Genomic DNA, 16,595 nt, shown 5'->3' with positions numbered 1-16,595 from the left:
GAATGAAGAGAACTTGATGCATCGGTGCTACAGATGGTTTTGCATCTAGAGGTTGATGAGCTCTGCTTGGGATGTGGACACACTCCAGCACGGGCCTCTCCACATGCTGAGGCATCGGGCACACTGAGCCCTGCCAAAATAAAGGGTGAGGGGAACGCCAAGGGCATCCAGCTCATCCCCAGCCCTTGGCTGCTTGGGGCACCGAGCAGTAGCCATGTCTAGCAGAGGCCGCTCGGGGCTTGCTCTGGCTGAAATAATCGCAGATACACCAGAAACATCCCCCCCAGGCAGCGCACGTCACCGCCTTGGTGGAAAAGCAGGCTGCCAGCTCAGGCTAGCAACAGTCAGAAATTTGGTGATGAAGACGTGAACACCGTAGTCAGGCAACAGAAGAGCTGATGGTTTTAAATACTGATCCTCCACCCCAAGTGAGTCCTCCCAAGCAGGACGAGAACCTCCTAAGAGTGGGAGTGAGTTGGGCCTGGGGGCGTGAGGAGGTGACCCCGGCCCAGCTGAGGCTGGACGCGGGGGGGACACCCCCTTCCTGGCCCACGGCTCCCACGGAGACACTCTCGCGGGACAAGTTAGGAGAAGTCCCCGAGATGATGCTGCGCGGTGCCGAGTCCCGGCCGCATCCGGCCCGGCCTTCCGCCCGCCACCGGCGGAACGAGCCGCCAACCCCGCTCCACGCCGCCGCCAAGGGGACCGGGACCCGCGTGGGGGGCGGAGCGGCCGAGGGCAGCGGTGGCCGCCGGGCCGGCTGCGCTCTCGGTCGCCGCCGCGTTCTCCCCCTCGGCGGCCCGGCGGGGCGGTACGTGCCGGGGCGCACGGCTCGGGGGCCGGGACGGCGGAGGGGGGGTGGGATGGGGGGTACCCACGGAGCGGACTGGCGGAGCGGGCCGGCGCGCACGTGGCGCGGCGGGGGGCGGTGCTCGGCGCCGGCCCGACCCGCCTCTCCGCCCTCCCCGGCGCGGCCCCTCCGCCCTTATAGCGGCGGGGGCGGGGGCGGCGGCACTCGGCCGGCGGCGGCACGCGCAGGTAGGGCCCGGCGCGGCGGCCCACGTGGCGGGCGGGATGAGAACGGGACGGACGGGGGCGCGGGGTCCAGCCAGGCCGCGGCCACCGGCTCCGGGAGGTCCCCGCGCTCCGGCGGCTCCGCGCATCCCAGAGCCGCCGCTCTCGGTCCGACACGGGGAGGGTCCCGGGAACATGGGGTTACGGCGGGGCTCGGCTCGGCGCCTGCGGCTGGCCACGCGTGGGCGCAGCCGGCGCCATCGGTGGGCCGCGGGGTTCCTCGCTGGCGGGTCTGGTCGGGCCGGGCTGGTGCCGCCGCTGGCGGTGTCTCCGGTGCGCGCGGGCCCGCGTTCCGTTAACGCTCGAGGCGGCCGCGTGCGCGAGGGTCGCGTACGTTGGGGTCGCGTGCGCGCGCCCTGGCCAGAGCGGGCCCGCCGCTCTGAGGAGACAACGGCCCCTCAGGCCGCCCCGGCCGCCGCGTCCCGGAGTCGAGTCCCGCCGTACCCAGCGCTGATCGCCCCGTGCCCTTGTCCCGGTGACCTCCCTCGGTGGATCCGACGGGGCGCGGGGCCTTGGGGGTTGTTCTCGGCCGGGGAACAGTTGGTGGCCTTTGGGGTCCGGGTGGCTTCAGGACCGAGAGGGTGAGGGGGCTCTGTGAGGTGTCCGGCCCCGTTGGGCTCCTCGTCTCTCCACGGTGGTCGTTGCCCGCTGAGTCTTGTCCCTGGCGAGGCTGGAGGGGACCCGGCCATTCTGTCCCTCGGAGCCACGACCGGTCTGCTTTAGGGTCCATCGTAGCGTCCTGCGGGCCCCCGATAGCAGTGGGGTGCAGGGGAACCGAGTCTCTGGCACCGATAAGAGAAGGGGAGCTCTGAGGAGGCCACTCCGGCCCAAGTCTCCAGGAGCTGTGTGGGAAGCGGATCCGTGGTACCGGGGGTGTGAGGGACAGTGTTCATGTAGAGCAAATGCCTGGGGACGGCACTGAGATGCTGCTCCCTGCTCGGATCCTCGCACTGGCCCTCGGACGTTTCCTCTCAGCAGGCACTTGGGCCTCGGCCACTTGAAGTCACTTGGGTGGCTGAGTTGCTAAAGCCCTTCCAAGTGTCGTGATCTGCTGCTGGGGTCGGGATTTGCTGCTCTGGAGGAGCCTGTATGCCTGTGCTCAAGCCCCAGGAGAGACACCTTCTAATGCACGTTGTTGCATCACTCATTGAGGAGGCTCCATGCACCGAGGTCCCCAACAGCAGTGCATGTGTGCCACGGTGTACACCTGCCCTCAGGTGTGTAGGCAGGAGGTCACCCTGCCGACGAGGTCTTGCAGTGATCGGCAGTGGGAAGCTGGGACTGTTGGAGCTTGCTGGCAGCTGGTGCGTTCTCGCTCTTGGCCATGAGGGGCTGATTAAATGCTCCTGAAGCTCATGGCTCCTGCAAAGTGCTTCCCAGGCCCTGGTCATAGTGGGAGCTTGCTGGGGTCTGAGGGACTGCTCTGTGCAGAGCCTGGTGGCTTGTGGCAGGTTTATGTTAGCACTGGGGTAGATGCTTGGGGAGCTGAGTGGGGCCAGGTGGCAGGCAGGCTCTTGTGGAGGGCGAGTGGCTCCAGTGGACACCCAGACCTGATGCTGGAGTGTTTCATCCTTGTGTGGGCTGGGGTCCCATGGGCAAGTGATGTGCAAGTATGTCATGAAAAGATGAGCAATGATTGTGGGGTTGGAAGTTGACCTGAGGAAGGGGGATGAGGATGAACTGGAGGATCCCAAGGAAATGGTGGATGGATGACCTGTAGCAGTAGTGGGAGAGGTGAGATTTGTCTGTCCCTGTGGCAGCAAACGGTGCTTATGCTGGATTCCCACCCTGCCCTATGAGTCTTACTGATGTTCTTGGGCTTTGCATTTCTTCAGGGGAAAAAAAATGTGTTTTTTTTTTTTAGTTACATCACAAGAAACCTGAAATCTGCTGTCTTTGTGCTGTTCCCTGAGCTGTAAGCCTTTTTGTGGTGCACAAGCATCCTATTTTCATGCTAAGTGAGGTATTTTAGTGCTGGCTGATTCTCCTGGGTGTCTTTGCTCTGAAGTTTTCTTGGCTGTGTCTAAAAGAAGGGTTGAGAAATGGGCCAGGACACAGAGTCGCTGGTGTGTGCTGGGGCTGGGGGATGGACTTGGGCTCCAGATGTAGACAAATCCCCAGAACTCCTGTTGGGTGGCTTTGTGAGTGATCACTGTGGTGATGGATCTCTTAATTACAAACAAGTGGTTTGCAGTGTATTGCAAACCTCCCTGCCCCAAAGTCACAGTGTGCCCTGTTCTTTGGGAAGGTGTGAAGCATCCTCCTCTTCCAGGAGGTGGTTCCTGAAAAACGTGCGAATGGTTGCTTTCTGTTGGCTCCTATCTCACACAATTGGCCTGATTTATCTGGCAGCTAAGGTGGAAAATACCCAGTGACTTGCATGCTATTATTTTATATATCCTTTATGAGGAGTTGAAAAGCCGCACGTAGGCTAAGGGGGTGAGTAGCACTCATTAAGCACTATAGTGCTAATCTCATTGTTGCACTTTTATGGCTTTTCCTCTTTCCTTCTGTGGAATCAGCCTGTGACTTTGGGAAAGTGGGAGCCTCTCAACGGTACTGTCTGTATGACTCACTTTCAAATGTGCCCTTAAAGCTGCTGCAGTGTAGTTGTACTGTAGCCAAAGAAAATTCATGCCGGGCTGTAGTTAATTCCTGAAACTGCAGTTACCTGAGTGCTGCTGGGTTGTTGGTGAGAGTCTCCCATCTTGGTTCCTGTGCTGCCTTGGCCCTGGTTTGGGGGATTTAATGAAGTGATAATATGGCGGTGCTGGGAGCAAAGGCAGCCCAGGCTCTTGCTCTTAGGAGAGAGACCAGCAGTTACTTTTTTACTGCAACGCCTGTGACTTTCTGGGGTTTTGCAGCCTCCTGCTACCCTGCTCTGCCATGAAACCTGGAGTCCTGGCTGTCCCTGGCTGGTGGTGCGGGTGTCTAACGAAAGAATGTCGACGCTATTCGGTACCACATTTTTCTCATTCTGAGGATTTCCTGGCGGGCACGGGGTGTCCTGGGAGCGTTCCCGAGCACCACTGGTGCGGGGAGGATCAGCTCTGCTTCCTCGCACAGCACAGCTTGTGCTGGGGGTGGGATTGTGAAACCTTGCACAGGAGCTGAGAGTCCACTGTCCCCCCCGCACTGAGACTGGGGGGCTTAGCTGGCTGCGGGGGCAAACAGCCAGTGCTGTGGGAAGCCCTTTCCATAGGGATGGGGGCATGAGCAGAGTCTGGGGCTGTGTCACTAGCAGTACCTTTGCTGCATCCCCAGTTCCTCTGAGCTGGAGGAACGGTACCTTGTACTGTAAGGGCTGCACTTTTTGAGCTTGTGTGTTTTGGGTGAGTCCCTTCAAACCTGGCTCTGAAACTCTCTGCAGCTCCAGAGGTGAAGCCATCATCTCGTGGGACTGGTTAGAGAGCGGGTTCTGGGTGCTGCGCCTGGGCTTGAAGCTGATGTGGGCTCAGAGGATGCCTGTGAGAGCTGCTTTGTGTAACCTTTTTGTAACCTGCCTGCAAGCCCCTCTGAGTCTGCCCGCAGAGTTTTGGGTGAGAGGGCTCTGGGAGAGCCATGGCCAGAGAAATAAGTCAGGGTTTCTGTTTTGGTCTTGTTGATAGCTCGCTTAAGCGTGACTTCACGCTTTCTCACACCAGTAAGGCGCTTGATCCTTGCTCAGACAGGCTGAGTCTCGCTGGTACTAATAACTGGACACAGCAGCTCAGGATGGGAGCTTGTCTGGTATCTGTCTGGTCAGCAGAAATCACTGCCCATCTCTCCGTTTGGTTGCTTGTTGCTTTCAAAGCTCCTGACAAACCATCCAGTCATCCCACTTCAAGGCGGCTCGCAGCTTTTCACAGCCTGTGCACCACGGCTGCTGTGCCAGGAGCCGTACTTGGGTAGCAGGGGGCTCTGTGTGCCGCAGAGGTGGGTGGTGGGTGTCCGGGGAAGGCGTTGGTCCCTGCCCGGGGCTCGCGGGTTGCTCCGTGCCGCTGCACGCCGGGGCTCGCACCAGCGGTGTGGTGAGGAGGGTGGCTGGCTCTGCCGGCGCGGCCGCCGTGCCCCGTGGCGTCTGTCTGTCTGCGTGCCCGGGTTAGCTCACCGGGCTGGCAGACCGGGGCATGTATGAGGGTGCGCTGGCTGTCCCCAGGGGGAGAGATGCTGAGCAGGCCGGGCCGCTTCTGGCAAAAACCTTGAGCTTGCCCATGTGAGCTGCTGGCCTTGAGCAAACCCTGCCCACACTGCTGACCTCGCCTCACCCCACCAGTGAATGCTGCGGCTGAGCAGGACCTCAATTGACTATTGTCTTGGTGCAGCGCCCTTGTGAGTGCAGGGGTGTCACGTAGGCCGTGTACCGCCAGGTTAAACCCCAGCTATGGGTGCTCACTGGAATTACAGCTCCATGCTTAATACTATAAACCCACTTAAAACTGGTGAAGGTGATGTCTCAGTAGCTCATAACAATCTCTATTTCATCTTGCTTCTGGCCAGAAAAAGGGCAAATTTGAAGCTGTAAAGCGTTATTTGCTGTAAAAAGCTCATGATTGCCAGCGCCTCCATTTCCCCAGCAGTAAGTACGATATCTCTGTTTTGTTTCGTGGACCAGAAGTGGTGGATCAATCAATCATAGATTACCAGGTTGGAAGGGACCTCAGGTGTCATCTGGTCCAACCTTTTGCTTGTGGTCTGCTGGCTCCTGACATGGACAAATGTCCCAGGGGGTGTGTAAAGCCATGTGCTATCTCAGGATGTGTTGAGCAGTGAAAGAGCTCATCGCTGTGAACTTGGGAGTTTGGGTAGGCTGGGATGGGGGGTGTGATTGTTGTGTTTCAGGCTCTGGTTTGGAAAATGCTTCAGAACGGGGATGGAGGGAACGGGTGCTCACCAGGCAGGTAAACTTATGCCCAGAGTAGAAAAGCCTTGAGCTGGAGGGGTGTGTGAGGGTAGGCAGAGGTGTGAAGTACCCTGCATGGGCAGGGGACGTCCGTCTTCCTCTGACCTCAAAAAGCAGCAGTGTGAGGACACTTTCATAAAGGGTTTGCCCCAGAAATATTTTGTGGCATTTGCAGTGCCTTATAAATGTGAGCCTCTGTCTTTCCACTCTGGAGTCCCGCCAATCTGGGGCTTTTAAAAGCGCAGCAATTTGCCGCATTATGTAACAAAAAGTCTTGAAATCTTCCTGTTCCAGGCCACTCCAGAGAACGGATGACAGTGTTTGTGCATAGGACCTAGGAGATGAAAAGGATCTTAGTCTTCTACAGGATCTGTTTTGAGATGATACAGTCCTCACTGCTTAAGAAGCCTCAATTTCTGTTCTCCGTTGCTGTGCAGAGGAGGCTTGCTGTAGGCTACCCATTCCTGTGGATTAGTCAAGACATTTACGGGGAGCAGATGTGATACTTGCAGTCATTACTTGGTCTCATCACTCTTAATTACTGCAAATATGGTTATTTTATTTCCTAATAGGGCAAACTCTAGCTGGCTGCCTGGCAGCTGTGAGTTTGATTTCCAAACACGTCTTACACGTTGCAGCTCTTCCAAAACAGAGCTGTAAGTGTCATAACTAAGTTCTGGGTGGGTTTTTTTCCTTTTTGCAAAGGGGAGGGAAGCTTTCCAGTTGAACTGGCTGCTGCCTTACATGTGCTTTTTTTTTTCCATTCTTGTTTGAAACTACTTCTGTGTAGGGACAAGGAGGAAATCAGCAAGAAGCCTTAATGCGGTTGAAGGCAGAGCTTTCGAAAACTGGTCTTTCTTAATAAGGATTTTCAATGAGTCAGGGAAAAATGTTGTGGCATGCAGAACTCATCATGTAAACCCTCTGGCGTCAGGTTTTGGGAAGCTTGCTTCATGGTCTCAAACCTTGTGCAGTTCAAGGCTTTTCACTGTGCCTCAGCAATGCAAGAGAGGTCATGTCTAACCCGCCAAAAGTCTTTTATTTTATAGAGAGATGCCACCTGAACAGGAGGAGAAATGCTGCTCACAGGGAAAGAACAAATAGATGAACCACACCACAGTCATTTTGGTGCAGTCGAGCTTCTTGGGAGTGGTGGAGGAATAAAACCTGTGTGTGTGTCTCAGGAGCAAAAGGAAAAAATCCCCAGTGCCTCATCAGCACCCCTTCGCTTTTGCTTTGGATAGCTTTTATTGCTAGTAGTTTTAATTAGTGCTAACAAGTAGACTGTATTCCTTGCTGATAGTTTTTATTGCCAGCACTGGGTAGTCTAATATTTTAAAAATATTTCAGACAAATCAGTGTAGTTAGATGATGTTCACTGAATGCTGTGAAAGCTCAGTATGACTCAAAGCAAGAGGTGGCTGGAAACTCCAGTGTGCAGGAAGGTGATGTGAAGCAAAACCTGGTGTTCATACTGGCGTTTCAGAAAGAGCGTGATGGGCGGGTGGGCCTTGCACCAAGAGGCCAGAGGTACCTGGGGAGCCTCTGCCGAGCCTGACACCTTCCTCTCCAGCTGCTGGGGAGCCAGACCTGCCAGTGTGGGCTCGGCCTGGTGTCCAACCGGCTGCTCAGCACAGCTGTGGTCCCAGCATCCAAGAGAGGAAATCGGCTCCTCTGGCTCCTGGGCAGAGTTCAGCCGCGGACGTGCCCGGGGCAGCGTCTTGTAAATGATTCCTTTGTTGGAGTGGCAGGGTGGCTCAGATCTGCTCGTGGTGGTCATGTGTCACACTGGCTGGGATGCAGGAAAATACCCTGCCAGCAACAAAATCGGTGTCTGGGTTGTGCTAAACCAGTCTTAGTGGCTTACAGAGACCGGCCTCCCATGCTTTGCTTCTTCTTGCCCTGTGTGGGTCTGAGGCATCACCTGAGTGTTTCCAGGTGTCGGGTGGCTCTGGCAAACCCGCTGCCATATCGGGTGACTTGGGCTGTGCCTCCGGTGCCAGGTGGGAGCGGGGGCTCCCTGCAGCTTGGGGCCACCGGCTGCACTTCAGCCGGGACATCTGGATCCCAGCTTCAGCTGTGCACCAATGTGACATGGAGCAGGAGGAAACAAGGCGGGTGCACACGGTACTGTGTGGTGTGCCGAGGGCACGGGGGGACGTGCCAGGTAGATGCTGGCACGTCAGCAGACGCAGATGAGATGGTAATTGCCGTGAGCCGGAATGGATGCGTGCTATAAATAGGAGGCTGCACCTTTCTGAGCCAGCACGCTGCTTTGAAGTTGTCGCTGTGCCTGGTGTGACCTGGGGAGCTCTGGAGAAAGCTCCTGCTCAAGGGTGGCTTTTTCTTCAAGTGGAAACCTGAGCAGCTGAGCCAGAGACCTGCAGAGTGAGAGGTGGGCTCTGGTGAAGGAGCCCCATGTCTCCCACCTTGGCTGATGGTGCTTAATATGGGCTGGGGCTCTCTGCCTGTGAGGCCAGGGGGGCCGTGTGGCATCAGAAAGTGTCTTCTGAAATCTATGGGGGCAAATGGGAGTTCTGAGACCATAACAAACTGCGTTGCTTTGCATATTGTAAACCACATTTTTGAGCAGCTGCTTTGGTTGCGTTTCCTCTCTGAGATGGCTTGTGCTGCTCTCTGCTGCCTGAAGCAGCCTTATTTTCTGAGTACCCACAGCTCCAGGGTGCAGCAGCAGGAAGGTGTGAGCAGCCCGACCCTGCTGGTCTCCAGATTGCTCTGAATTTGCCTCTCTGAAGGGATTCCGCATTGGGTGACACTTCCCCATTTATTTTGTTTTCCAGTCCCTTCTGGTTTTGAGATTTTAAGGTAAATTGTTTTTACACTTGGGTGCCCTTGTGAGACGCTTTTTCAGTAGGGGTGGAGGAGTTTGCCACAGCTGGGTTGGACCTACCTCCCTCCCTGGCAGCTTATGGAGTCTTCCCTGCTCACTGCTTGGGCTAAGTTTAGCCACAGCCTGTGACCTTCAGAGCTGGCCAGGCTGGCAGGCATGCTGTGGCCCTGCCTGCTCTTTGCAGAAATGGAGGTGTCCTGGCTCACGTGTGTGGTCTTACTTCCCCTGCTGTGTCTGCATTTAATAACCTGGGGTGTGTTGCTTCTGCTCTGGCTAGCTTGAGGCTTTCTGAGATTTCGTGGTGTGCTGGGATGGTACTGGGAAAGCTGCCCTGCTCAGCGCTCCTCAGATCCAGGCCCATGCTGCTGGTACCCCATCTGTTTCACCACAGTGCCCTGGCTGTTGCTGGCAAGGACATTGCTTGCCCTTTTCAGCTTAGGACACAGTATCATGTCTTAAATTTGTTGCTTATAAATACCTGCTGGGCTGGGCCCGTAAAGGCCAGCCACAGTCTGAGCATGTGTTTTGGGATGGCCTTATGAGGCCAGTGTGCTGGCAAGTTCTGAGTGCTCACCTCTCAGATCAGCTCTCCCAGAGCTGGTCTGGGGCACTGGGGCCATGCCAGGCTCATGAGTGGGGCTGTAGCCGTGCCATTGCACACCAGGGAGCGGGGATGCAGCTGTCTGTTTTCATCAGAGGTAATGCTTTGTCCTTTGCAGATCTTTGAACCCCAACTGAGTCATTGTCAACTTGGTTCAAGATGCCACCGGCCATTGGAGGCCCTGTGGGGTACACACCTCCCGAAGGAGGATGGGGATGGGCCGTGGTCGTCGGAGCCTTCATCTCCATTGGGTTTTCCTATGCCTTCCCCAAGTCCATCACCGTGTTCTTCAAAGAGATTGAGGTCATCTTCAATGCGTCCAGCAGCAAAGTCTCCTGGATCTCCTCCATCATGCTGGCTGTTATGTACGCAGGAGGTAAGTGGACTGGCAGCAGTATATGTGCTTGGGTCTGATGATTTATTTGCACTTGCTGTAGTGACAAAAGCCAAAACTTTGCTTAAAGTTGGAGTTTTCTCCTTATGTGAGAGGAAAACTTCCCTTAGCAAGTTTGCTTGAAGGAGGTTGCTCAAAACTTCTATTTAATGCCCAGAATGCAAAAACCAGGTTAATCTGTCCTCCTCTGCAAAGCTGTAAGTAAAATCTTTCCGGGGAATTACAATTTGTATAATTCTGCCCTTGTCCTTGTTACAGTGTGCTGTGGATGCTGTGTCTGCTTCCAGCACGCACCCAAAGGCCGGGGAGCTGCTGTGCCACACATAGGAGCCCTGCTCATGGAGTATCTTCCTTTTAGATAAGATACTGATTTTTAATTTTGTTTTTTTTTTAATCCAGCAAACAGTGCCCATGTCTAGGGATGTGTCCCTGGTTTCTGGCCAGCTCCAACAGCTCAGCTTTGTTCTGGAATGCACTGAAACCTGGTGCTGAGCAGTGCCGTAGGCAGCTTGTGCTGTTTGAGGATGGCAGGATGTGCTGGAAGTACGGAGACACGAGCAGAATAAAGCAAAACTACTTAAACTGAAGCAGCTCCTCTCCCCCATCCTTCAGAAACTGCTTCTTGGAGTCTTTTAATCCCCAGGCTGTGTGCTTTACACTGTCTTTAACTGGCGAGGAGCATGCAGAGTGCTTCTGTGGGGCAATGTGCTCCCAGCCCTTGCCTCACCGGTGTCCAAACCTTGGTGTCTTGTACCCGCCTGCAAACGCAGCTTTGCACTGGGTCACGCAGCTGAAAGAAACTCTTATTGGGAGCCTGCCGTTATGTCCACTTCTGAGGCAAATCGGAGCTTGTACTGCTGCCATCCCCACCTGGCAAACTGCCCGTGTCCTCGTTGCTTTTGTACATCTAAAGGAGCTGACGTAAGTGCCCGGCTAAGCACGAGGCTTTTCCTTTGGGGAAACAGGCTCTGCTTTGTCCTCGCTCAGCTAGTGAAGCGACCAGCACATTTCCCTGCTCCCGTGTTATAACAAGCTTGTAAACCGTGTAACTGCCTTAATGAGACTCAATCTGGGCCATTCCTCTTCTGTTAATAGCTCAGAGACGGTTCCTCAGGACGCCCTGGGGGCAGCACTGCCTGGAGCTGCCTGGCAGCTGGGGTGAGACTCCCCTCCTCTAGTCCTGGGGTTGTTCCCCTGTCCCCCTCCCTCCACACTGACACCACTCCTGCTCCCCTTGAGCTGTTACTATTAAATTCCAGCAGCTCACTGGTGTTGAATCTCTTGCCTGTAAGCTGATGGCAGGGTTGCTGGAGCTACCCCAGACCTCCCCAGCTGCCTCCCTGGCTGCTGGAGCATGGGAATGTGTTGCCCTGCTCACTCCTTCCAGGGTTCCTGCAGACGGTCTGCAGAGTGTAGATTGTGCTGGAGTGGTCACAGTGTGCATCCTTGTCTTCGAGGGCACCTTCCTGTGGGAACTGTGCGATCGCTTGGAAGCAGAAAAAGTAGCTTGTGCTCTGGCAAAATGTTCTGTGCTGATGGTATCGTGCAGAGCTGGGGTAGCTCCTGTCCTGGGCAGGGCTGGGATGGTGGAACAGTGTGTCCTGCAGCCTAATGCAGCCCCCCTGTGCAGTCACTGTCAGGTTATGTGGATGTTATCACCTCAAATGCCTTTCTTGGCTCCAAATTAGTGTTAGGTAGGACTCTGGTTCCATTACTTACATGTTTTTCACAACACAAGTAGTTAAAATAGATCAGCTGTCATTTGGTCAGAAATGCTTCATGTGAGTCTATTCAGACAGGAGTGGGTGTGAATCCTTCTTTTTTTGATTTTAATTGAAAAAAAGAAGAGGGGGCAGAGTTTTTTCAGCAGGGTACACAGTGCTGCCCGGCTGGGCAGATACCTGCCAGCTGTCCTTGGATCTTGCCGCTCCAGGCTGGATTTCCCGGAGGAAAGGCGGCTGCTGCCTTTAGACTCTGTCCAGGGGCAACCCGGTTTCTGAGTTCAAGGTTCGATTTTGCAAAGTGCTGTGCACTCTGAGGGGAAGCATGTAGGGCTTGGGGTGATGTGGCAGCCCCCGAGTGCTGCTGCCACCTCTCGTGGGACCAAGGACGCAGCCCCTTCCCAACTACTGGTGGCCTGGGGTTGGAGCTGCTGGCACGTATGTAGGCACGGAGCTGGCTGTGCAGAGCGGGATGCTGGGGGTAGTCTCTGTGTCAGCAGGGCTCCTGTAACTTCCAAGCTTTGTTTAAACTGGGCACAAAGGTCAAGTAGGGTCTGAGGACCCATTAATAACATGTTGACAACCTTGCTATCTGTTAATGGCAAAACTAGGTCTGTTAATATTCAATGGATGTTCATTGAGTTTATTTAAATACATTTCAGTATCTGTAGAGCATGCTTCACAGCTTCTAATCACTGTTTGCTTTGGATTAAAGCTCCCGATAATGAAGCACTTAAAAGGTGTGTGTGCAGAGCAATTGGGCTCTTCCTACTGTAGGGGTAGTAGTGAAAACAGAAGCATCCCTGCTCCCTGGGGTGTCACAGTGCCCCTCCTCCTGGGGAGCTTTGCCTGTGCCCATTCCCAGCTTTGGTTTCCATCAGAAACCTCTTGCTGGAGATGAACAGTTGCTCTGCACTTGCTTTGCTGCTGAGACCCCAGCAGAGTCACACCTTTCTGAAGCCATAAACAGCCTCTGGTACTCGGCAGAAGCCACAGCGTGCCAGCCCTGGCCAGACACTCACTTCTCTGGCTGCAGCTCCTGTGTGTGTTCTAACCAGATGTCACTCTTATCTCCAGCTGCCTCTGAACCTTCTGTCCTTTCCCCTTACCCCACTTCCCTCTCTGGATGAAGTGTCACTGTGTGAAAGCTGGAAGCCTGTGGCAATAAACCTCCTGTGTGCTTACTTGCATCTGCCTTCTCTTGTGCAAAGATAACTCATCTCTGGGCATATCTCCTTCGACTTCTAGGTCCCATCAGCAGCATCCTGGTGAACAAATACGGCAGCCGGCCCATCATGATCGCTGGCGGCTGCCTCTCCGGCTCCGGGTTGATTGCAGCCTCTTTCTGCAACACGGTGGAGGAGCTCTACTTCTGTGTTGGGGTCGTAGGGGGTAAGTGATGGCTCTGCCCTAACAGGGCTGCAATGGAGGTAAGTCCTCTCCTGAGGCTACCAGAGGAGCAACTTAATCCCAGTGATTATTAGGAAATGTCTATGATGAATTTGCATAAATCTCAATTCCTGCTACATATTCTAATAAGAGGTGGCCCTGGTGGCATAATGTAGTGAGACTGACTGTACTAGTGACTGTACAGAATTCCTGTGTGTGGCTTTGCTGCTGCCCTGGTGCCTCCTCCCAGGTTGGCGGCAGGGGCCAAGCGCTGCTCATGCAATCGGGAAGTTAAAACAGCCAAAACAGAGCTGTGATTTCCTCCAAGAGCTGAAACCCCGCTCTCCTGCTCGTCCCACCAGCCCTTCTGCCGCTGCTGCTGGTTCATGGGCATGGCTGAGCTCTGAGCCCCTCTTTTCTCCTTTCCTTCAGGCCTTGGACTCGCGTTTAACTTGAACCCAGCCTTAACCATGATCGGCAAGTACTTCTTCAAGAGGCGTCCCCTGGCTAATGGGCTGGCGATGGCAGGCAGCCCTGTGTTCCTGTCCACCCTGGCACCCCTGAACCAGCAGTTCTTTGGCATGTTTGGCTGGCGTGGCAGCTTCCTCATCCTCGGTGGTCTCTTGCTGAACTGCTGCGTTGCTGGATCCCTGATGCGGCCCATAGGTCCCAAGCCGGATCAGGCGAAGAAAGAGGCCTCTAAGGAGGTGCTGCAGGAAGCTGGAAAGGTGGTGAAAAAGGATGATAGTGACACCAGTGCAGACCTCATTGGGAAGACCAAGAAAGAGAAAACCTCACTTTTCCAGACGATGAACAAGTTCTTGGACCTGTCCCTGTTCAAACACAGAGGCTTCCTGCTCTATCTGTCAGGCAACATGATCATGTTCTTTGGGCTGTTCACTCCCTTGGTCTTCCTCAGCAATTATGCAAAGAGCAAGAAGATTGCTAGTGAGTCTGCAGCCTTCCTGCTCTCCATCCTGGCCTTTGTAGACATGGTGGCCAGACCTTCCATGGGACTGGTGGCAAACACTAAATGGATCAGACCCAGAATCCAGTATTTCTTTGCCGTCGCTGTGATTTACAACGGGGTGTGCCACGTCTTGGTCCCCATGTCCACTAGCTATGTTGGCTTCTGCATTTACGCTGGCTTCTTTGGCTTTGCCTTCGGCTGGCTGAGCTCAGTCCTCTTTGAGACCCTGATGGACCTGGTGGGAGCACAGCGGTTCTCCAGCGCTGTCGGCCTGGTGACCATCGTGGAGTGCTGCCCCGTGCTCCTGGGACCCCCCCTGCTAGGTGGGTGCACTGTGCCCGGGGTGCTCTGTCTATCCTCCCCCACCTTGATGAGCAGTGGTGGGTCCCTCGTGAGCCATGGGCAGCTCCCAGCACTGGGACAGGGGTGAGGGAGGCGAGCAGTGGCCCTGAGGCCACCCCAGGATCTGAGGGATGGCTGAGAAAGTGGGGGCTGAGCCCCTGGCATGGGGTGGGGGAGCAGCGGCTGGAGGAATAAAGACCTGAAGCTCAGGGTGATGGGCTTACCATAGAATGTCCTGAGTTGGGAGGGACCCACAAGGATCATCAGGTCTACCTCCTGTCCCTGCAGAGGACAACCTCAATTCACACCATGTGTCTGAGAGTGCTGTCCAATGGCTTCTTGAACACTATCAGGCTTGGTGCTGTGATACCTCCCTGGGAAGCCTGTACCACTGCTCCAGCACCCTCTGGGTGAAGAACCTTTACCTAATGTCCAACCTGAGCCTCCCCTTGCACATATTCCTGGGCTTGGGCTGCCCTTGGGAACAGCTCCACAACCTGGAGCAGTTCTGGGGGATATCTTGCTAAGCTGTCCCTCTCTGTCCCTCAGGGAAGCTCAATGACATGTACGGTGACTACAAGTACACATACTGGGCCTGTGGGATCATCCTCATCATTGCTGGGATCTACCTCTTCATTGGGATGGGCATCAACTACCGCCTGGTGGCAAAGGAGCAGCAGGCAGCGGAGAAATCGAAGAAGGAAGGGAAGGAGGAAGAGACCAATGTCGACGAGGCTGCAAAGCAGAAAGAGGCAAACAACGATGTGGCCCCTGCGCCTCAGAAGAGTGCGGAGGATGGTGTCAAAGAGGAGGAGAGCCGCATGTGAGGGACCTGTCTGCATCCCGAAGTGTTGGGGAAGCGCCGTTGCCCTGGCGCAGGGCTGGGGCAGTGCTCTGCAAGCGCTGGGCAGCTGTGAGAAGTGTTTAAACCAGGTGTTCATTTTTAACCGGGCTCTGAACTGTCTTTCCATCTGTGTTCAACAAAGGTAACAGGGCTGCACACACAGTATCCTTGTGTGTTGGGGGACAGGGGAGCTTTTTATAGTCTGGCTTTTTAACAGTAACATGAATGTACTAATATGTGCCTTACAGTCTTCATATCTGCTGAATTTGAACGAGCCTTAACTAAACCGTGCTTTAGCTCTGTATTCTGCTTGGGGTGGGGGTGGGTGGGTGTGTTTGCATGTGTTTTGGGGGGAGTTTTGTTGTTAAAAAGCCATAAAAAGCAGGATACTGGATTTGTTGAAGCACGATGGGCTTCAGGGCCAGCCCCAGATGAATACTGCTTCACACGCTTCTTACCGCAGGCCCTCGGCGGAGAGGAGGCACGGGGCAGGGTTGTCCTCTGCCCTCGTGCTGGGTGCCTCCTGGCTCTGTAGGTGGTCTTTAGGTATGTTTTGAAACAGTTTAGCTACTGTAGTTCTTTAAAAGTTCCTCTTTTCTAGTTGTACTCTCACGGGATATTTGGGTTGGAGAAGGATGGCTGTGGTTCAGGTTGGACAGCATCTCCTGCTCCGGGGCTGTAGCAGCCCGTGTGCCCAGCCCCTGCAGCCGAGTCCCTGTGGGTTGGGCTGGTGTCCCCCCCTTCCCCCCCGACTCTGCCCTGGCTGTGCCTTTTTTCAACCCATTGCTGGGTGATATGAAATGGGTGCCAACATGGGGGCTCGGCAGTGCCAGGTTGGGGTGCTGCCCTCGGTCCCCCAATGGGGTGGGTTTGCACCAGCACATCCCTGTGCTGATCAGTCCCACCGCAATGGGTGTTTCAGGTGCCTGATGCTGGGCAGAGCTGAGGGGCTGGGTGGGATGGGTGGAAATGGTGCATCCCTGAGACAGGCCTTCTGCTTTCGCTCTTTTATCTCTTAGAGAAACCTCTTTTACTTCTGTTCAACTGAGATCTTAAGGTGGTGGATGCCTAACCACTCACATCCTAGGACATGTAAGGGGGAGGAAAGAGTTTGTATGTATTTATTTTTTATTTTTTAGTGCTGGAAAATATCCCAATATACGTGGAGCAGGTTAAAGGCTCTCAAGTTCTAGTTAATGTTGATCAGAAATTGTTGAAGAGGCTGAGGTTTTTTGTTTGTTTTTTTTTTTTTTCAAATAAACTTGTTTTTTTACAGTTTATCTGTCAAATGTTGAACTTCTTTCCTAGAATCACACTTCTAGGTGCCAGACGGCATATTTTGGGTCTGTTTTGGAGAGAGGTGTGTGGGGCTATGGCAGAGCCTGGCACTGATGATGGCTGAAGCCAAATTAGGGGGCTAAATGAAGGTCTTGGTACCTGTGCTGCCCTGGGTTTGCAGAGCCCCTGGTGGGGTCAGGCCATGCACTGTGGCTGCTCTCCTTGGCTCCTTCAGTTGTGGGGACATTT

At 54.7% G+C, this 16,595-nt stretch overlaps 1 protein-coding gene across 4 annotated transcripts; it reads left to right on the top strand.

Annotated features, from left to right (window-relative positions):
• Positions 1-347: 347 nt before the first annotated feature.
• SLC16A1 (solute carrier family 16 member 1) lies at positions 348-16,346 on the top strand. 4 transcript variants are annotated; one of them, XM_065038749.1, is made up of 5 exons: positions 348-428; positions 9,527-9,784; positions 12,772-12,915; positions 13,345-14,205; positions 14,774-16,346. In XM_065038749.1, exons 2-5 carry the CDS (start codon positions 9,568-9,570, stop codon positions 15,049-15,051), a joined length of 1,500 nt encoding a protein of 499 aa, XP_064894821.1. In that variant the 5' UTR covers positions 348-428; positions 9,527-9,567; the 3' UTR covers positions 15,052-16,346. The 4 variants fall into 4 exon arrangements, with proteins under 4 accessions (XP_064894821.1, XP_064894819.1, XP_064894818.1 ...); XM_065038747.1 differs by lacking the exon at positions 348-428 and adding an exon at positions 731-811; XM_065038746.1 differs by lacking the exon at positions 348-428 and adding an exon at positions 885-1,038.
• Positions 16,347-16,595: the final 249 nt, after the last annotated feature.

Source organism: Columba livia, chromosome 22, assembly GCF_036013475.1.
Source record: "Columba livia isolate bColLiv1 breed racing homer chromosome 22, bColLiv1.pat.W.v2, whole genome shotgun sequence".
NCBI classification, from domain to species: Eukaryota; Metazoa; Chordata; class Aves; order Columbiformes; family Columbidae; genus Columba; species Columba livia.
The sequence above is the reverse complement of the archived record's forward strand: the minus strand, read 5'-3'. Positions and strand labels throughout refer to the sequence as shown.

Bases quoted from the DNA above. Each gene is read 5' to 3' on its own strand.
- SLC16A1 (XM_065038749.1), top strand. From the start codon at position 9,568: ATGCCACCGGCCATTGGAGGCCCTGTGGGGTACACACCTCCCGAAGGA. The intron at 9,785-12,771 runs GTAAGTGGACTG...TTCGACTTCTAG, and splicing joins GGCTGTTATGTACGCAGGAG to GTCCCATCAGCAGCATCCTG. The intron at 14,206-14,773 runs GTGGGTGCACTG...TCTGTCCCTCAG, and splicing joins CCTGGGACCCCCCCTGCTAG to GGAAGCTCAATGACATGTAC.